The sequence below is a fragment of the Monodon monoceros genome, unplaced genomic scaffold (genome assembly GCF_005190385.1).
Source record: "Monodon monoceros isolate NGI ecotype Baffin Bay Population unplaced genomic scaffold, NGI_Narwhal_1 Super_Scaffold_3, whole genome shotgun sequence".
Lineage (NCBI taxonomy): Eukaryota > Metazoa > Chordata > Mammalia > Artiodactyla > Monodontidae > Monodon > Monodon monoceros.
This window is the reverse complement of record NW_021703780.1, coordinates 39,792,381-39,813,816: the sequence shown is the minus strand read 5'-3', so window position 1 is coordinate 39,813,816 and position 21,436 is coordinate 39,792,381. Positions and strand designations below refer to the sequence as shown.

The window sequence follows — 21,436 nt, the reverse complement described above, 5'->3', positions numbered from 1 at the left end:
AAACTGAGGCACAGAGAGGGGCCTCCCGGGTAATAAACGGCAGAGCAGGGGTATGAACCAGGCCATCTGGCCCAGGGCCCATGCTTTGACCACTGAAAGCTACTGCCCCTCAGGGTCCCCGTCTGCCTCCCTCCTGTCTCCAGCTCTGTTCATCCTCAGGTCAGGGAGCGGGGAGCAGGGAAACGAAGGGGGAGGAGTTAGAAGAGGTACAGGGGGCTTGGGAGGGGGAGGCCAGAGGCCAGCACGGGGAGAGCCAGGAGAAAGAACTAGCCTCTCACATGGGCTCTACCCTTACATCTCCTCCCCATCACCTCTGTGGCTTCACAAGGACTGGTCAAGAACCACCTACCTATTTTACAGGTGAGGAAACTGAAGGCCTGAGAGGCCCAGTGACTTGCCCAAGGTCACCAGAATCCTGGTAACCCTCCTCCCCCAATACCCTTTGCAGCTAGAAGGAGCAGATGTGGGTTTTGGAGCCCCCTTGGTCCTCCTCCCCCTGGCCCCAGGGCTGTCTGGGTCCTCCCTCTTGAGCTCCTGGGTCAAGTCAGCAACCAAGCACAGTCCTGCCCCAGGGCCTTTGCACTTGCTGTTCCCTCTACCTGGAAAACTCTTCCTCCAGATATTCGTAGGGTGACCTCCTTCACTCGACTCAAGTTTATGCACAAATGTCCCCCTTCAAAAAGTCCACCTCCAACCATCCTGTCTAAGTTGGCACCCCCACCCCCCATGGCTTTCTAGCCACCTCCTTGCTTTGTCCTACAAGGAAGAGCTCTCCCGTGACAATTTATGTGTTTTACCTGTTCACTGCCTGCCTTTCCTTCAAACGTGGAAGCCCACGAGGGCCAGGCCTCCATCTGCTTTGTTGCCTGCTTTGTAAAGTTGCTTAGCGTGGCGGTTCTCCACCTGGGGTTGCACGTGAGTATCACCTGGGGAGCCCAGGCCCCATCTCACATCAATTAAATCCAAAATCCTGGGGTGGGGCTCGGATACCCAGGAATTTTAAACTCCCCAGCTGATTCCAATGTGTAGCCAGTTGGAGGCCACAGCTCTAGCAGGGCGAGGCCCGGATACACACTTGGTGAGTGAATGAATGAATGGATTCTTACAGATGGGCCAACCAAGGTCCAGGTAGGGGACAGCGAGCCAGAAACCAGCAGTCATGACCTTGAGCTTCCCCAGGCTCAGCCCCACCTCGGCCCCTCCACAATGTCACACACCTCGCCCAGGGGCCCTGTCAGCCCTACCCAGGCTCCAGGAGCCCACCAGGCCTCCCTCCAGGGCATCTCCAGGAGGTCTACCTAGAGGTCCCCCAAAGGCCTCCACTCTCTCCTTTTCATTCCCAGTAATGAGCCTGTTCGCCAGTCCAGTGATCAGAGCTGAAACCCTCTTGCTTCCACACCCAAACTTCCCGCGTTCAGAGAGGTCCTGCAACCCGAAGGTACACATCAGAGGAAGTGGGCTTGAGAGGCCTGCGGGGTGGGCGGGGGCACTCGCTGGAGAAGCCAGATGGGACAGGAATACCGGGACACCAAGGAGGACTCAGAGCATCCATCCAGCGGCCAGCTGAGCCTCCCAGCAGGTGTGCAAATACAGACCCAGCCCCCAGGGCTCCTCACCACTGGAGGCCCAGGAATCCAATGCTCCCCAGGTGACTATGATGAGCTTCCAGGCTTGAGAACCACCAGGCGATGCAACCTGTACCCCAGTGCCCCACCCACAGGGAAGGACTTGCCGGGAGCACAGAGAGAATTGGCAACTCAGTGGTCAGGGCTGTTCCCCTCCCCTCCCCTCCCTCCCCACTCTGTTTAGATGCTGGCCTGACCCTGGGTCTTGAGGCCCCCTCCCCAGACTCCCACCACAAAGGGACACCTAGGGTTTGGGGGAAAGGGAAATGCTGTAAAAGCAGAGGGAGGGCTGCGTGGTCCTCACCTCAGGAGAACGGGCCCTGACAGTCACCCTCAGCAAGACCACTTCCTACACCTCCTCCGCTCCTCCCCGACCCCCTCTCACACCTTAATGTCTATCCAACCTGTTCTCGTAACACCGGCAACCCCTAAGCACCTGCTAAAGGCTTTGCATACTTTATCGCTGCTGCCTAATGAGTATCATCACACTCCTTCTTACAGACACAGAAACTGAGACTCAGAAAGGCCACACAGTGAGTATTGGGCCAGATCTCACCCAAGACTATCTGATGACCAAGAGAAAGGAGAGCAGAGTGGTGAAAAGGGTAGATTCAGGGTCAAACAGCCTGGGTTCATATCCCAGCTCCACCACTTACTAGCTGTGTGATCTTGAGGAATTTGCTTAGCTTCTCTGAGCCTCAGTTCTCCGTCTATAAAATGGGGATAACCACTGTACACCTACCCCTGGGGGTTGCTGTGAGGACTGGGGCAGACCCTGACACAGGATACATGCCATGTAAATGCTGTGATTATTTTACCCCAACGACCTCTTCAGGAGGGCCCCTCATTCACCCCCGAACATTCACTGAGTGAGCCTTCTTGGGACAAATCTCTAATAACAGCCAATAGTGGGACATGGGGATACCCTTTAACGGGGAACAAAGCATTAAGCGAAAAGAATTCCGCAAGTCAGCAAGGGGCTGGAGGTATTTGGGAGGAGGAAACAGGTGGCCCAGGGGTCACCAAAGTGGTGGGCACTGGTGGCCAGTGGCTGGACCCCATGGTAAAGTGAGCTTACCCACACTTATCCCCACAGCCAGGAGCTCATGCAGGCTCTGCAGACAGGGGCCACCCTGCTGTCATCGCAGAGTTTGGGGAGACATGGGGGCTGCAAATGGCTCACTCTCCATGAGTCCCTTCAGCCATGATTTCCTGAGGGCCCCCCATGGACCTGGGATCTGTTGGGGTCCTATAGGTGCAACTTAGAGGCCAGCAGGGGTCAGCTGATGGTCTCTGTCTCATCTACTTAATTCCAAGGGCATAGCTCAAGAGCAGTGCTAGACAATATGTAAATGAACAGGCATGGCTGCGCTCCCATAAAACTTTACAGACACTGAAATTTGAATTTCATATAATTTTCCTGTGTCATGACATATTGCTTTTAATTTTTTTTCAACCATTTAAAACACGGAGACCATTCTTAGCTCATGGGCCGTACAAAAACAGGCAGCCGCCCAGAGGGGAAGCCAAGAGAAACATGAAAACAAACAAAGAAATACGGACATGACTACAAACTGTGGTGAGGGTCATGAAGGGGAAGATGGGAAAATAATATAGAATAACTGGGGGATGGAGGGTGTTTCTCTGAAGAGAGTCCACTTAAACTTTAGGTTGAATGAGAAGGATGCAGCCTCAAGGAGTAGGAGGAGAACATTCCAATAGAGATGGGACAGCAGGTACAAAGGCCCTGTGGTGGGCAAACAGCACAGTGTCTTCAAGGAACATAAAGAAAACAGTAGGACTGGTATGGAGTGCACCCAGGAGAGGCAAAACGATGTGGTCAGAGCACCAGGTAGCACAGGGCCTGTCAGACTGGCAAGCATTTTGGAAGTTTGCGTTTTAATCTAAGAGCAATGCAAAGTCAAGAACAAGTTTAAGCAGGGTGGGGAGCAGGTTGGATTTGGCTTTTAGCAAGATTGCTCTGTTAGCTGAGCAAAGGTTGGGCTGTGGAAAGGCCTGTCTGGAAGCAGGGAGAGGAGAGAGGTTTCTGCCGGATCCGGGTGAGAGCGCACAAGGTGGGGGTTGAGGAGACTCCAGCACGAGGACGTGTCCTAAAGGAGAGCCTGCAGGATTTGCAGATGGTAGAAAGGCAGAGGTCAAAAATGCCACCAAGTTTCTTGGCCTGGGTGCTGCAAGCACAGAGCTGTCTTCAAGGAAGACAGGCAGGCTGTGTGAGAGTGGGTGGACCCTCTTGAAAGTTCCTCCTGGTTGTGCAGTGAAAACACTTTCAAGACAGAAAAGCCACATCCTCAACAGAACATGGGGTATCAGCTGAGCCACAGAGGCTCCCCAGGAGCCCTGGGCCTGGCACTGAGGGGCAGACAAGCCAAGCACCTGGCAGGCAGCTTTCTCTAAAAGGCACCACAAACCCTTACCAGCACTCACAGCCCAGCGAGGGACAAGCCCTCACAGGCCAGGCTGACGTGGCACAGAGAGCCACTGTCGCCCACCAGTGTCCCTGGCCCGGCCTCTCCTAGGAAGCTGGGCACCTGCCCTCCACCTGCTGGCTGGCATCCCCTCTCCCACCTGCCCCTTCCTGCCCTCCCTCCACTCCACCCCAGTCTTAGTGCTCAAACCCCACTGTGGTGACAGCCAGAAAACCCTCATTACCTGCAAGTTAAGTTGGCCACTCAGTCTCCACACCACAGGGAGACACCTGAGGCCCAGCAGATGGTCGGTCCTCTCCAGGATCAGCCTCAAAGGTCACCATCTGTCCCTGCCCACCCGGTCCAGCCTCTTCCACATCAACGGAGCCTCTCATGCTGACTTAAGGCCCAGCTACAAGCTGTGCAATGACATTTTCTGCAGGCTGACTGTGTGCCAGGCACCAGGCTAGGCCTCTTCTGGACATTAACCCTTAATTCCCACACCAGGCCTAGAAGACCACTGTCATCCCCTTTTTACAAAGGAGGAAACCGACGCACAAACAGGCTAAACGATTTGCCAAGGTGGCGAAAGCTGTCTGGCTCCAGTCTCCAGATTCTTAACCACCATGCTAGGCCACATTCCCATCTTCAAGCCTCAGTTTTTGTTGTTGTTGTTGTTTTTTCTCCACTGCAAAATTAATGAGGGACTCAATGCAATGATTTCTGGATCCTTCTGAGCTCTTACAGGTCAAGGACTGGAAAACTGTTTCCTTCCAGGGCACTTACTATGTTCTTTTTCCCCCCAACAATAACTGCTCTCAGGAAAAGATGTTACTGACTCGTTCATACTATGGTGTAAGTGACTGGTATGGTGAGTAGATATGGTGGATATGGTGAGGTAACTCTGGTGGCACAGCGATTCAAACTCAGATCTGACTGGCTTCAGAACCTGGGCTGTTCCCACGACATAGCATTGTAGAGGTCACATCCTCTGCGTTAGGCTCTCCTCTGAAAAGTATTCTTTACCTCCATCAATATTCCCTTAACTAGGAGAATGGAGCCAAAATGAAGATGAAGGAGTGGGTGGGAACAGGGGAGTAAAGGATATAAGCTGTCAGACCCACAACTTCCCAAAGTCAGGGCTTCTGATCCCTAATGAAGGCCTGGGCTTGAGGCCCCACTTCCAACCCAGTTGCTTTGGGCAGGCAGTCTGGAAGGAGTCAGTTCTGGGAGCTGGGACCTGACTCCCAGCCCTGGCCCGTCCCTTGATCAGGGCTCAGTTTCCACAACTGTACGACAGGAAGTTGGCCCCTCGCAGCTCTGGCAGGTGTGAGTTTTGCTCATACCCTGGCCTTGACGGAACCCCATCAGCATTCTCCAGGCAGGAAATTACCCCACGTGCCCCCAAACCCAGAGCTCCTCTCTAAGCTTTGCACAGGAAATCCACCTCACGGAGGAAAGAGAGCTGTAATCACAGCCTCTGGGGGAAGTTCCCAGCAGACCCCACTAATAGCCTTGGCAGGGAGCGGGGCTGGGGCGCAGCGATGCCCTTTGAAACAGACACCTGACACCGCAGCTCCCCTGGCCCCCAAGATGCCCCTCCCTCACCCTTCCCTGCCTGAAGCTCTGCACCTGACCTCCCTCCTCAAAGTTCAACCTTTTTGTCTCTGTAAGTGGCTTTTCAGTTTCTGGCCCAGCCTCTCATTTCTACCAGTTTAATTATTGAGGAGCCCTCTTGTCGCCAGCCTGGAACATTAACGCTCTTAAAAGGGACCCAGGGACTTCGTACCATAGCCAGCTGTCTCCTTCTGCCTCTCTCCCCATCTCCCCCACTGCCCGTCCCCTTTCCTTTCCCAACAGGCCCCTTCCGTCCCCCTTCCTTCTCCCCTCCCTGGGCCTCTACCTCCCAGTCCCATCTTGCTCTCCGTGCAGGACAAAACCCAGGCCACGCCACATTCACATGTGACCAGATGGGCAGTGCAAGAGCCCTCGGCTGGTGAGGCCCTTTGGCCCCAGACCCCCTCACCCCACCAGCGACCTTCCCCATCCTGGGAGAGGTCAGCACAGCAGTCACAGCCCACTGCTGTGTGGGGCTTCCAAGAACCCGCTTCAAGGCCTCATGCTGACAGCGACCTTTCTTAGAGCCTTGGCCATGTGTCTGGTGACACCTCTCAGCTCCTTTGATCTTTTCCACCTCCCTATAAAGTGCGTACTGGTTCCCCTCTGGGAAATGGCGGGGAAGGACCCTTACCAATGTCATAGCCCCAAGGGCCCAATCACGTTGTTTTATCCTCTTTATAAAACACTTTTTAAAACACCCAGACTCACCAAGGTGTTTAATACAAAGCTCAGAAAAGGACACTGAAGCAGCCCCACCTGTAGTCTGGTCTTCTCAAAGGCTGGGGGGCTGTGCCCCACTCAGACAGGATGACAGCTGCTGACCCAGGTCGCCTCACCTCCCAAGCCCAGGGAAGGCAGGCTGAATTGGTGACACAGCTCACCGAAGCCATCACTAGGCCCTGGGACCACAGAGCCTTGCTCCCCCTCCCCTCTGGGTCTCTACTCCTCACTGCAGAATTGGGCAGGTGGAGGGACTGGACCAGTTTCCCATTCCCCAGCCATCCCACCAACAAATGTCCACAAGCAACACTGCTCCCCAGGGGTTGTTCAAATTGCCCGCTACAAAGGCAAAGTCTCCTTCAAGTCTCCAGCTTCAGCGTGATTTTGCATCCTTCAGAATGCATCCATCTGTTTTTAAATTAAAATAATGTTTTCATCTGGATCATCAAGCAAAACCAACACCACAGGAAGAAGACCCCAAGGCAAGGACTGCACAGCACACGTGGCCCAGACCAGCCTATGGCAAAGTTCCAACCCCGCCCCTGCTGTGACAGGACAACTCAACCACCTTTCTTCCCCACCTACCCCCGCAGCCAACACAGAGACATTCGCACCGTTCATCCCCACTTCTACCCCGGCCCCCAGAAATGCCGCCCAAGTACTGATGCATCATGGGATTGGGCAAACGTGTTCCAGAAAGGGTCCAGGAGAGACGGCTCCAGCCTCAGCGCTTCCCATCCTGCATGAGGCCAAACAGCCTCTCTCTGTCCACTCCCTAACTCTGGAGCCTTTGAGGAGACAAGGGGCCAATTCCAGAGGCCAAGAATCTAACACCAGAGTGAAGAAGGGACCCAGAGGCTCCATTTGTGCCACCTTCCTCCTCCCTCACCCTCTTCTCTCTCCCTCTCTCTCTCTCTGTCTCTCTCTGTCTCTCTCTGTCTCTCTCTCACACACACACACACACACACACGCACGCACGCACGCACACACAGCAAACGAGGAGGCTCCCAGAGAGAAGCAGGCACATAATTATTGGTAAAATGCTTGTAATGTTTTTCTCTCTACCCAGTAGCTTTCAGTAGTTTTAGCAGCTTAGCGAAGCACTTGGCTCCAATTGAATTGCAAATCAGCAGCTCCTGCCCCAGGAAGAGAGGAAGGGAGGCGGCAAGGAGGGGGCAGGGAGGGATTCCAGAAGGAAGGGGAGAAAGGTGTGTAAGGAAGAGGGGCAGAAAGAAGGTAATGAGCCAGGGAGGCTAAGCTCAGGGCCAAGGGCACCAGAAACAGGGACTGCCCGCTCCTCCAGGCCTTTTCCCGTTCTCATCTCCGTTCACTGCGGGCTCGGTAGCCAACACCTCATCCAAAAAATCAGGACACATCTTCTAACTATAATCCTGAGGTGGAGCGGGAGGGCCACGCGGGGCTTTCTCAGCTGCCCAGGAGAAAAACAGATCTTTCTTGGCAATTGCAATTATTGAAAAACAATGTCAAAACAAAAGTCTTGCTTTTTCTCCCTGGCAGTCTCCAACATTCACATTCTCATTCTATGTTTATCTTTTAATCTGTCTACCTTTCTATCTACCTAAATTTCTATGCGTCCATCTGTCTGGGTTTTTTATATTTCTGTCTGCCCATCTCCTCCTCCCTTCTGTTGTTCGCCAGTACTTCCTTTCCCCTCCCGGTTCAGAATTCCCCGCAGAGGAGCAGAGTCGATCAAGGAGCTGCCTGCAGCAGGTGCTGTTTCAGCACCATGGTCAGCACCACGGTCAGCACCACGGAGCTGGGTCCCTCCTCACCACAGGTCAGCCCCAAATTCTCAGATATTGCTCGGGGAGCTGGGAAACACACTCTCTCCCTCGGATTCAGGAGGAGAAGAAGAGAAAGGAGCTGCGCAGGCACTAACCTTGAAGAGACGAAGGATGTTGGCCACCATGATGGAGACCGAACTCCCTGAAGCACCGATGACACCCACCACGCGCTCAGGTTTAGTGATGATGGGCGGGCCGCCGCTGCCACAGCGGACCTCCGTGCCATCCTTCTCAATGAGCGCCTGCACAAAGGTCAGCGACTGCTCCAGGGCATGGGTGTCCCTGGAGCAGGTGTCCAGTATGCGGGCGCCCAATGTGATGTTGGGCAGCAGGTCCGGGTCATTGTTAATGCGATCTAGAGCAAAGAGCATGGCCTCCAGCCGGTGGATGCCCTTTTCCTTCTTGAGTTCTCCGCAGGCCTTGCCCTCTGAGCCCCGGCCGTGCACCGGGAACAGGCCTCCCAGAGTGATGTCACCATCTATGCGGATGGAATTCATTTGAGGGTGGCCTTTGGGCTTCCCCAGGGAGGAAGGCACCCAGGGCCCAGATAGGCTGAGGAGCAGGCAAAGGAGCAGCCGGGCCCACCACCAGCCCCAGCCCCTCTTCCCAGGCATCTCGGAAATCCCTAGAGACCCATGAACGGCAGGCCTCCCTCCTAGCCGTGTGGGCCCCTGGCCCACAGCCTGGGGGAGCAGGGGCAGAGCAGCCCCCACAAGTCTCTCCAGTGCAGCTTCAGCAGCAGGGTGGCTGATGGCAGCCAACAGGCTGAACCATGCTGGTGTTCCTCGCCACGCAGGCAACGCTCAGTTACGGGCACAGGCCATGCTCCCAGATGGCAGGGCGTGCCTGGGGTGCAGCAAAGCTCTGGGCTTGGTCCCCACGTCCTGCAGGCCTGTTCTTGGTGGATGACTGTGAAAGGAGGAGAGTGCTCCTAGCTTGGCAGATCTTGGCATCAAGGGGAAAACAGCTCCAATGCTCTCCTCTTACCAACCTTAAAGAGAGAGAGAGAGAGAGAGAGAATCAAAGAGAAGCCCAAAGAAGACATTAGCAATTCGGATCTCTCGTCAGGAGCCTGAGGGCAGGAGATGCTGGAGGTTATAGCCAAAGACTCCACAATCTCCTGAGCTTGGTTTCCTCCCAGCTGCTGCTCAACTTTGGTCCAAATGGGAGAATTTGAGGCAGAAATTGGGTGGTGTCTGAAGATTTCTTAAGGCCTGTGCCCACTACCATCAGACCCGAGGCCTCAGAGAGCTCTCTCCTCAGGCAACAGCCTGGGAGGCTTGGGCAGAAGAGAGGCCCCTCTCAACACTCACCCACAGGAAGGAGCAGGCAGAAACCGGTCCCACAGGGCACAGCTCATTTCAGAGATGAGGAAACCAAGGCCCAGAGCAGGAGAGCACCTGACCCGAGTCACACAGGGGGCAAGCAGCAGAACGCTGCCTGGAACCCAGCTTTCTGGCTCCCAGCTCTGGAACCAGACACACTTGGGCTCCTTGAGGACTCAGAGACAAGGAAAGCCAACGAGGCCCCAGGAGAAGTCGTCTGGCTGAGAGCTGCTCAGCCTGAAGGCCAGGGAGAAGCTGAGGCTGCCAGGGAGAAGCTGAGGCTGCCGGGGGGGGCGGTTTGGGGTTCTCCTGCTGAACTGGGGAGGGCTAGGTGGACCCTCCCATTTCCACCCCAGCTGCCCCACCCCGGCCGACGGGTGGTGGGGGCGGGGGGGCGGGCGGTCAACCCAACTGAGGCTCATTTTCTCTTGCTGGGCCTCCCTCCCTCCCCTCCCCTCCCCCTCTCTAAGGGTCTTTCTCTCTTAGTTTCTCTTTGCTCCTTCTCTCTTCCCCACTTCCTCCCTCTGCGAGTGGGGCCTGGGTTCTGGCCTGAGCTAGCGCACGTTATGGTGATGGCCGTTACTATTGTTGCTGTGATTAAATATTTATCTGCAAGGGTGGAGGAGGGAGTACCAGCTCTTCCTCACTCTCCTGGCTAATTTGGGCTAATTTCCCCAGGACTTCCTTGTGTGGGCCCAGCCTTCCCTTACCACCAGCAACCTCCCTCCCCTCGACTCAGGAGGCCCCAGGGAGAAAGGCGGAAAGATGAGCCAGGGCTTGGCTAGGGGGCGACCCCAAGGCCCCCTTCCCCATGGGTTTGTCAAATGAAGACCAGCAGCCACTCACCCGTTCTGTGCCTCAGTTTCCCTAGCCATTTGGAAGAAGAGCTTGTGTTTGGGTTGGGAGGTGTCCCTGGAAATACGGTCCCTCTATCAAGACCAAGTGGTGGCCTCAGAGCCACCCATCCCCCACCCCACAGAGGCCCTGACTGCTCCAGGTCTGCACAAGGGGTAGAGGAGGAGAGGGGGCACACCCCAGGATCCAGCCTCAGCTCCCGGGTTTCTTCTAAACCCTCACCTCACATCTTACCCCCGCATCAGAATGCTCCCTCCTCCGTTTAGCTCCTCAGAGGCCAAGAGTATGGCTCTTACTTCTCCTCAGCCCCCTTCTGCAGGTGAACCAGTAGCCCAGAGGGACCACATAACTCTGCCGAAGTCAAACAGCAAGTCAAGGCGGGTGGGGACTCAAAGCCAGCCCCAATCACACTGAGAGAGCCTGGGGAAGCTGGCGGGAAGCCAGGACTCAGTGACCTAGGGCTGGTGGTTAGTGCTTTGGGGAAGGCTTAAGAGCTGTTAAGATACAAGAGAGGGGCAGCTACGCCTGTGGGCACCCCTCATCAGCACTCACCCCTTTGTGTGAGTGAGTCATCAGATCTCTCCCCCAGGGGGCTGTGGGGAGTGAGGGGATGGGGGATACTAGCCGCTGAGGCCAGTTCTAGGGGATTCAGAAGAGAAACAGCAGAAGCCTCAGACCACCCTGCAGTCCTGCTGCTGCCCTGCTGGAGGCCACACCTGTCCCCTAGGGAGTCCTCAGTTTCAACATCTGTAAAATGGATGGGCTGGAATAAGACCCAGGCTGGAGGCCACCCCGTCCCTGTGGGAGCATTTCAGTTGTCACAATGATGAGAGTCACCTACTAGCTTGCATCCAGGCAGGGTCAGAGATGGCATGGGCAAGACAGCCCGCACAATGAAACACTGTCTTGTCCAAACGCCAATTGTGCCCCATGGAGAAATAACAGCAAAGGACAACATAGCGCTGTGTGCCAGCCACCACGCAGGTGCTTCTCAGGTGACACTCTCATCCCTATGAGCCAGGTGGGATTTTTATCCCCATCACACAGATGACGAAGCTGAGGCACCAAACGTCAAACAGTGACACAGCCCAGGGACACGGAGCTTGGGCAGGCCGCCCAGGCCCTGACCACCCCGCCACGCTGGCCCCGAGGGTCTCTCAGGCCCTGCCCAGTTCCCACATCCTAGGAAGTCAGGCTTGGTTTTCTTAAATTTCAAATGGAGGGATTTTTGGCATCAGGACAAGGTGGTGAGCCGAGGCTGCAACAGGGCAGACTCAGGCTGGGAAACCAATGCACAGCAGCTTCTGACAGTCAGGCCCTGCTCAGCCTTCCAGATCCTTCGTGAGGGCTCAACACTGGCTTCTCTTGAAGCCTGAGCACCTCTGGGCTGATCAGTGCCCGCACACAGACACACACACACACCATAGGCAGGGGAAGGACAGAGGCCACACAGGGGAAGGAGGCCTCAGTGAGGAGAAAGGCAAATACTTGCAAGATGAGAATCACGACCGCAAGGCCCCAGGCCCTGCCCCAAGCTGCTCAGACACCCGCAAGGCCTCTCTCCATTGGACTGGGTCCCAGCCTGCCTGCAGCGAGTCCCCTCCAGCCCTCAGACCTACCAGGCCTGCCTTTTCCGAGCTTCTCCAAGAGCTGGGCAAACCACCGCCTCTTTCAGCCTCCCCTCCTTACTTTGATCCGCATAACAGGCACCAGGGAAAAGTAAAAATACCTGGGAGTGAAAGGAGCCAGGAGAGCAGAGGCTGGGGGTGGGGCGGACACGGGGAGCCCGGCTGATCCTCCCTCCCCCACGGGGCACCTCCACCTGCAGGGGAGGGGGGAGCTGGGGGGGTGCTGGGAGCCCTCAGACCACTCCCCCAGGTCCAAAACAGCCAGGAAAGCTCAAACTGGGACCGTTGGGGGGGTCCCGCCCGAAGTGAAATCACCAGGATGGCCACCCACCCCCAGATGTGTCTCCTCTCCCATCCTCAGTCTCCCTTTCCCACCTCCCTCCTCAGCCCCTTACTCACTTCCCTCTGCTGTCCCTGCTAGATCCTTTCTCCAGGGAGGACAGAACTAGGCAGGGAGAGATGAGGAGCACAGGGTAGAGCAATAGTTCACTGGCCAATGGCATTTTCCAGAACATTCTCCTCAGTGAAAGGGGATGGGGGAGGGGAGGCTGGGGGGAGAGCTGCAGTTCACCCCTCCCTTAGCCCAGCCAGCCCCACCACCTGAGGGTCTCTCAGACGCCCGAGGAACTGGCCAAACCTACCTCAGTGACCCCTTCCGAGTCTTAACAAGCAGGATTCCAGGCTTTTCTCCTGCCTGACCTCAACCCTTCCGTCTCCAGCCAGGGCCTGGGCCATAAAGAACCACAGACCACAAAACAACAACCAGAAGAGAGCTACTGTGACTTAATAAGCTCCAATTTAGTTTTCACTGAGCTGCTTTTTCTTCTCCAAAAGCTAAAGAAATAGAATTCTCCCAAACACGAAATAAAGGGCAGAGTCGGAGGGAGGGACCCTGCGCTTTGCTTCCAGGGGTGGGGGCCACAACCAGAGCGGCTCAGTCCCCCCTCCAGCCCTCTGAGGGGACGCTCAGCCTCCTGGCTCCTCTGCAGGCCAGCAGGCCAGCCCCTAGGGCTGAGCGGGTGGAACGAGGAAAGCCAGGTCCAGAAAGGACTCCCCGCCTGCCCGGGGTCCCCAGCACACCCTCCTCACATTCCTGAGCCAGGCCTCCGGACCTATGGTGGCCCTCCCCCTCTGCCTGCCCCGGTTCCCTCCAGCACCTACTTCAGCTCTCTTCACCTTGACCTCTGCTGGGCCCAGCCCAGCCCAGGTGCTGGGAGAACTCAGGGATTGTGAATGGAGGAGCGAAGTGGGGTTTGAACCCCCTGAGCTGTTTAGACGCCTCATCGCCCACATCTCACATTTCCACGGAAGGAGGGGCTGGCAGCTCCACTCCCCAAAGGGGACAGTGAGGGGGAACCTGAGGCCTCTCCCCTCCTTCCTACACCACCCCCACCCCCTTGGGACTGCAGGTCACCTCTAAGGCCCCCCTCTCTCCTGACCCCTGGGGACTTGCGCTGGCTGGGCAGAGGTGAGGTTTGCTAGACAGTCTCCTTTCAAATGGACAAAGCCTAACCCAGGAAGCAGGTCATCAGAAGCCCGCTCCACCCCAGCTGCACCAGCAACAAATCTCCACCTGTATGATTTGGGTTCCTAAGGAAAGGGGGTGACCAACTATCTCCCTCAAACCCCAGCAGCACAACCCTCTCCCCACCTGGACCACAACCTGAGGGGATCACGTCATCCTCATCTTGATATCTCTGCATCCCAGCTTGCACGGTGCCTAGCATCCCCCACTAGGGTCTGTGGAAGTGACTGAATGATCCCTGGGGTCTTTCCACCCTTCTCTCCCAGGTAATCTAGTTCTAGAATAATAAGAAGAGTAGCCCTGCTCCAGGCACTGACCCAGCCCGAGCCATGTTCTAAGAGCAAGAAGGAGGGAAGAGTGGGGGTCTGGACCCCATGCCCCCTTCCCTTCAATTCCCTGAGCTGTTCCAGCTCCCTGGCCTGATCAGGAACCTCTCAAGTTCAGAAACCCCAGACCTCACTTCAAAAGCCATCCTCTCCCTGTTCCAAAACAAGGGCCTGGTTCAGAAGTGACTGGCTCTGTGCTGGGCATGCGGTGGGTACTGAGAAATGCGTGTGGAAGGAACGAAGGAAGGGATGGAGGACATAATTCCTGAGCTTCATGCCAACAAAAACTAAGAAGGGGGAAACAAACCAATTGCCCATGCTTCCCTGACCCTTGGATTCCCTCCAGCCTCCTCCCTGTGAGGCTTACCCTTCAAGTGAGCAACTGAGATACTTCTTCTTCCAGGAAGCCTGCCCTGATGATTCTAGTTCCTGTTATCTCCTTCCTCCACAGTCAGTGCCATAAAGCCGCTCTCTGTGTGTTGTTATTGGGCACTGATAAGCCTCAGAGCACGTTAAGGGCCTGGGTGCACAGCACCGCCCTCATCTCGGTGTCCCAGTGCCCAGCCCAAGGCTCAGAATGCAGGAAATTCTCAATCAACAACCAGACAAAGCCAGGTCCCTGCCCAGAGCCAGCAGAGCACCACCCTCACCAGTGTGGAGCCCAGGGCAGGGAGTGGGGGTCTGCAGCAGCATTCCAGGTTCCCGGAGTGGGACTCAGACCTTGCCCTGAATTCTTACAACCCTCTTGTGTGGGTAGGCATGGAATATAATCCATGACCATTCAGTTATTCAATGTGCCATCCAAATGCGTGCTGAGCTCCTGCTGTGTGCCAGACTCTGTTCTGAGCACTGGGGAAACGCTGGAAGTGAAAACAGATACAAACACCTGCCCTGTGAAGCCAACATCCCAGTGGGGAGTGGCGCAGGAGAGACAATAAATACATCTACACGCAGATGGGTGGCACTTCAGGGGATCAAGGGGCTATGAAGACACACAAGGCAGGTAAGGAGAAAGGGAATGATCCAGAGGAGCTTTTTCAGAAAAAGATAGTCAGGGAAGGCTTCTCAGAGGAGGTGGCATTAGAGCAGAGATTAAAAACAGTAAAGGCATGAGCCATGTATCCGGGAGAAAAACATCCCAGGTAGAGAGAACAGCAAGTGCAAAGGCCCTGGGGTGGGCATATGATTAGCATTCATTGTTCAAGGAACAGCAAGGAGGTCGGCATGACTGGAAGGCGGTGGGAAGGGAGAGAGGCAGGAGAGGAGTCAGAGCCGGCTCCAAGCATAAGATCAAGCAGGACCTTGTGGGCCATGGTGTGGATGGAGAAAGGAGGGCCCACTGTGAGCACAGCAGACAGGGACTCGGGACTAGAGAAACCAGAGGCTCAAAGGCAGCCACCTGCTAAGGCCACAGCAGCTCCCATCAGTTGCACGGCAAAGCAAGCACATCTCATTGGCACTGGGTCCCACCAATTCAGCTCAGGAAATGCCCAGCCTTGACCTTCGCCTTCTCCCAGAGCCAGGGGGCCAGCCACCAAGCTCGCGCTTGCTCAAGGTCTCCTCCGACCAGCAGCCCCCATGCAGACCCCCAGGCCTCTCCTTCTGGCCCCAACTCACCCCACCCCCACTTGCCAGGGCCATCCAGTTTTCCAGCACAACATCCAAGTGGGCAGTGCCTTTGTTTGCAGCTGTTGCCATTGTGGGCTTCCTGCTAATGCTGTTTCTTCCTCTCTCCTCCTTCTTCCTGTCCGCCCCCCCCAAACCCCGGCACTGCCCTGGAAACCTCGGGCCCACTGGCTTAGGGAGCCCATGTCCAAACCCTACTGCCTTGCACAGCCACGAACAGAACCACAGCTGTGGGGCAGACTTCCCACCCTAAGGCACCCTGAGGCCAGGCACAAAGAAGGGGCCATGACATCTGAGAAGCGATCACCGGCCAAAAACTTAAGAATCCAGGTCAAGTCCCCAATCTTTATTTCTATATTCAAATCTAAAAATAACCCTGTAGCGATGAAGTGTTACTAGAAGTCATAGCCCAGCCAGAACACGGGTCCAGAGACTAGTCTGTCCCCCTGAGGGACAGAGGGATGGCTGGGAGGGTTGAGTGTGGGGGACCCAGGGAGGACTCAAACCTCCTGGTCCCGATGCAGGTGGCCCAGCCTGGGACCGCCAGCCAGCTGAGCTCCCCAGGGCGTCATCACAGCCCCTGGGTGGCCAGGGCTTTCTCCAGGAGAAGAGGGAGGCTTAGGGAGACACCACAGCTTGCTCGTCAGCATGGCTCGAGCCGAAATGGCACGGGCTGTCATTATGGGCTGGCATTTCCCAATTACTGCAGATAATATCTACCTTAATTGAATGGGGTCCAGATAATGTCATTATGCACCGCATTCCCCAATTTATTTAATATACGTGTGTACACATATATTTATGCCTCACTGCTGCCACGAGATTGCTAAACGGTGAGGTTAATTATAAAACATTTCGACAGGAGTCATCAGCTTTCATTTAAGGGTGATTTTTACTATCCTTGTGGTGCTCGTTTTTCCAAGGAGCCAAGAGAAACTTGGACAGGCGGCTAGAGACTCTCTCTGCCCTGTGGGCTGGGGGGCTGGGGGGCAGGGCTGCAGGGCAGGCTTCATCTTTCCTAAGCGAGTTCCCATTATAAGCCTCCCTTTCAGGAGCAAAGCTCAGGCAGGGAAAGAGAGGCTGGGGGAGCAGAAGAGGGGGCGGTACTGAGGCAGAAGCCCCCAGAGCTTGACTCCAGGACTGGCGGGGAGCAGAAGCCCACTGGGAAGGCAAAGCTACATGCCTGGGGTTGGGCTGAGAGGCAGCAGGGAGACAGTGGAAGAGAAGGAGAGCAGAGGACAGAGGGAGGCCAGAAGCTGCACAGCCAGGAAAGAAACAGAGCTCCCAGGAGCCAGAGAAAAGGCAGCCTGCACTCCGGCAAGGGCCAAAGGCAGTGAGATCTTGAGATTAATTTTTGATACTCCCCTGCTAACTAGGGCAGAGTGGACACGGAAACAAGCCCTCCCTGCTCTTTCCAGGAGCCGGCACCAGGCTGGGGTGGGGGAGGAGGACCAGAAAGCTGGTGCCCTCCACTCGGGCCCGCTGCCCACCAGGGGAAGCCCCTCGGCCTCCTCCCTCAGGTTGGCCTGGGCAGCCAGCAGCTCTGCCAGCCCCAGTGAGCAGGGCCAGAGCCCAGATGCCAGCTCCCCCGCGCCTTCTCCAGGTGGCAAAGGCGGCCTCACTCTGCAGAAGTGAGATAAACTCCCATCCAGCAGCTGGCGGGCCCAGCTACCCAGGCTGCCAGTGGGGCCTGCCCATTGGAAAATGGGTGCTAGACTGAGCAGAGAAGGACAGCAGGGGTGGGCAGATGTCTTGGGGTCAGTGGTAATTAGGGGCTGCCGGCCCCACACTTGTCTAGGGGAGAGGATGTATCTAGTGGCTGTAATTATAAAGCTCAGAAGCCCATGGTCCTGGTGCCATCGTTTCCTGCCAGCTGTCCCCCTGCAGCGGAACAGGTTCGGGTGTGGCTAAGCATCCTGGAAGCTGGGCAGGGGACCCCTCAGGAAGCAGGTGGGGGCTGCAGAGCCCTTCTGGTCTGGGCCCGCCCCCGACCCGTCTGGCCAGCACACTGCTCATCCACAGGCTTGCTCGCTAACTCTCTCACCTACCTCAGCTGCCTGCCTGCCGCTGTGCAAGGCGCTCCCTCCTGGAGATGTCAAGCCTCTGACAGAATGAAGCCACACGGAGGAAAGTTGCGGGAGGAGAGAGGAGGGAGGTGGGAGGAGCGGCCTGTGCTGGACCACTGAAGCCAAGAAGGCAGCTCAACTCCTGGCCTGCTCCCTCCTCCCCTTCTGCCAGCTCAGGACCTATTTTATGGGATGTGCTGCATGCCCTGCCCCCAACATCCCATACATCTCTCTCCTGAAAATCCACCACCGGTAGAGCATTCCTTTGGGTTAAGCATTGCCTTCTTCGTCTCTGAATCTCTCTTCACAGCAAATGCCCCTGGGATGGGTAGCCCTAGAAGCGAGCAAGACCTCAGGAGGGAAGAACTTTTTGATGTTTTTGTCCCTGACAGGTGTGAAGATGTTGACATTTAAGGGAAAGTTGAGGGCTAGAATGACAAAAGTTGGGGGGAGATGAAGACAGTGGCCACCAACTTCACAAGTGGACAGGCATGCCCATCCGGGGCTAAGCAGAGGCTCAGAGGCACCATCCCCAAAGGTTCCCCATCCCATCCCCAGGACAGAACACTAGGGGCTGGGAAGGCCCTCCAGGAAGTGGTCCTCTTGGGGATCAGGGAGAGGGGCAAGGGCTCTGACCCCTACTCCCCGCTGTAGCCTCTTCGGGGGCCCTTGCCACTAGTCCCAGGGCCTGCCCAGGAGAGGAGATAAGCCCCCTGCCCTGTCCGGTGGATGACCACACCCAGGGGCCTCCAGACTGCTCCATGGGAATTCTCTCTGCCACGTCAGGAGAGGTCATCAGAAAAGCCCCTGCAAGTCCTCACCTCTTCATGGAAGTTCTCCCACCACCTCATGCCCTGAGGCCTCTGAGGCGCGGAGGTGCCCACCCAGAGCCTGGGGCCCAGCATCCAATGTGGAGCCAGGGAGAAAGCAAGGCAGACCCAGGACACATCCTGGGGAAGAGGCAATGGCAACTAGAACATTCTTCACTTCCACCATGAGCTGGCCCAGGGATGGGAGGCTGTGGGAATGGGGTGCCCAGCATGGAGACTCTTACAGAGCTGGCCGCCCTGCCAGCCCTCAGCCCCCAACCTCACCCCAGAATGGAGGAGAGGAGGGACTATGAGGCAGACACACACACACAATCCTCCCTCCACCGTCATTTGGCTTTCTGCCAGACTGACAGAGGGGCAGACAGACTAACCACGGCTCCAACAGACACGAGGCTTGGGGCACCCCATTAAGCAAGACCAGCTCAGTCCCGCAAAGCAGCTTCTCCCGCACCAGGGGCAGGGAGGGTGACCGGAGTAGGGAAAGAGACAAGGAGCCTCCTCCAAAAAGGACCGAAAGTCTGAAGGCGGGGGTGTCACTCGCGGCCTGTGCGAGGGGTCGCTCTTGGGTTCGGGCCTCAGGACTCCCTGCCGCCGCCACTGCCGCCCCATTTCAGCACAAACAGCCTCAGACCGCCCCGGTGCGGGGGCGCCTCTCGCAGTCGGGGCCTCCCCCTCCCAGCCCCGCCCCCGCGCGGGGAGGGGGCGCTTTCAGCTCCTGAGCGCCGGGGAAAGCCGACCCCGGAGGGACCCCCCGAAAACACACACACACACACACACACACACACACGAACACACGGACACGGCCCGGCTGCCCGCCCCGCGGCCGCGTAGAAGCAAAGGTTCATCAGGGTCCCGGAGAGGGTCGGTCCCGAATATCCGAGAAGCACCTGACCGTGAAGTCCCGGGGCCGCGGGGAGACCCCAGACCCTGGGGTGCCGTCCCATCCCGCCTCCGCCGAGAGCAAGCCTCCGGCGCCGGGGTCGGTCGGAGACGAAGGCGACGCTGGGGCGGCCACGGGAGCGGGACGCGGGGCTGGTGTGGGTCAAGGAGGAGAGGCGCGCGAGGCTGACGCTGCTCTCCCGCCGGGAGACCGTGGGGAACCGGGGCAAAGAACGGCCCGCGCCCCCGCCCGCCCTGTCTCTCCGCAGAGGGGGCGCTCTGATGCCGCCGCCCCCACCTGAGCGCGGGCTCGACCCCCCAGTCGGGGAAACCCGAAACAATCCCAGGCACAGAGACACTTTCCCCCAGGCCCGCGAAAGAGCCAATGCCCTACTGCCTGTCTCGGGGCGGTGGGACAGCCGGCCCCAGCCCCGAGGGGAGACCCTCTAGCCCGGGTCCCGCGCCCTCCAGCCCCGAAAGCTCCGGTCCGCCGGCCCTCTGGGCAGCCCCGAGCCCGGGAGCTCGTCAGAGGCCACCTCCCCGAGCCCTGGAGTCCCCGCCGCAGCTCGCGCCCCAGAGGCCGGAGGGCACGGTCCCCTCTGCCCGTTCCCCGCGGGCCACAACTCACCGCGCGCCGGCGAGGACTCGGTGGCGCACCCGCCCGCGCCGGGGGCGCAGGGAGGCGGCGGCCGGAGGCTGGCTTTTCGCGGTGGCCGGAGCCCGGGCCGCGGCGGGCGGCTCGAACGCTGCGGTCCGAGCCCGGCGCGGGGCCGCCCGGAGTCCGGGACGCAGCGGGGAGGAGCAGGCGGCCGCCCGGCCCGAGACGCCTCCAATCGCGCAGCGGTCTGCTGCTGCTCCGGCGAGAGCGAGCCAGCGAGCTAGGGAGCGGCGGGCAGCCCTGCTCCGTCCGCCGCGGAGCCCGACGTCCGAGCCGGAGGGAGAGAGGAGGCGGCTCCGGGGTGCGGGGTCTGGCCGAGGGCTCCGGGCTAGGAAGGGAGTGGAACGTGAGCCGAGCAGCGAGCTCAGCCGGCTGAGATGCGGGCGCCCGGGGGCGCCGCGGCAGCCGCACGGCAGCAGGAAAAAAGGAGAGCGAGCTGGAGAGCGCGCTGGAGAGCGAGCGAGCGAGCAAGCGAGGAAGACGCCGAGAGGGGAAGCTGCGGGAGGGGGCGGGCGCCGGGAGCACGAGGGGGCGAGGGGACCGCAGCCGCTCAGCCCGGCGCCCACTCTGCTGCCGCCACACTCGGGAAGGCGCAAGCCCTGCCCGCCAAGTTTGCTCTGCAGGTGCGGCCGAGCGCGCGGCTTCCGCCGGCCTTTTAAAAAGAGAGCACCTGGAAGCCCACCACCGACCCCACACCTCCACCGCCGGAAGGCTGGGGCTTGCCCAGCTCCCCGCCACCCCTCCGCACCAGCCCCGCCTTCTGCTCCCCCTCTCACCACGCCCCTCCTGGAAGCCACCTTTTCCCCCCTCCCCCGGGGCGGATGTCTACTCCTCGACTCAGAGGACTTGGCAGGGACCCCTCCTGACCCCAAAGGTCGAGGGCCAAGGAACATAGCATCCCGACACACTCCCTGAGAAGTACAGCAAATACAGTGATGCCAAGGGGTCACACTCCTCCCCACCCCCACCCCCATCTTCCCTGAGCATCACTAAGACCCCCACCTTAGGCCAGCTTATCACACATCTGCACCACGCACGTGGCGTGTGCCCCCATGTGGCATGTTCATTTGCACACCCCACTGCTCCTGGTTTGAGCATATGACACAGGACGGGAGGGGGAGGGGATTCCATTTGCCCCTGGTCACACAGCCTTCAGGAGCCCCTTCCCACTGAAGTCCCTTCCACCCCAGAACTCCACCAGGCTTGGGGAACTCCCACTCCATGGCCCACAGCCCACTGGTCTCCCTCCAGCACTGGTCTACAAAGTTTAACAGGTGGCCTGGCTGGCAGACAGGAGCGAGCCTGGGGAAAAATCCCTTAGCCAGGGAGAAGCTGGAGCCCCAGCTCTCCTCCTCCCCAGGGGGGCTGTGAAAAATCCCAGGAGAGGGCTGGTTTTAGAGAGGAAGAGAGGGAGGGAGACTTGCAGCCCTCTTAGGATTGCAAGAGCATCCCATCCCAGACTGCAGAAGTGTCTTCAGTTAGAGCTGTGACAAGTGACTGTCCTTGTCCCAGGGAGGGTGCT

The 21,436-nt window shown here is 57.9% G+C and overlaps 1 protein-coding gene across 4 annotated transcripts in view; it reads right to left on the bottom strand.

Annotated features, from left to right (window-relative positions):
- The window catches only part of GRM4 (glutamate metabotropic receptor 4), a 108,945-nt gene extending 88,103 nt beyond the window's left edge, over nt 1–20,842 (bottom strand). For 2 of the 4 annotated variants that reach the window (XM_029242965.1, XM_029242967.1), the window contains exon 1: nt 8,292–8,970. In XM_029242965.1, the coding sequence (XP_029098798.1) occupies nt 8,292–8,810 (519 nt within the window). In that variant the 5' untranslated portion in view covers nt 8,811–8,970. Of the gene's footprint in view, nt 1–8,291; nt 9,188–20,751 lie in introns of those variants that run through there. The other 2 variants (XM_029242968.1, XM_029242966.1) reach the window with 2 other exon arrangements.
- Between the last annotated feature and the right edge of the window lie 594 nt (nt 20,843–21,436).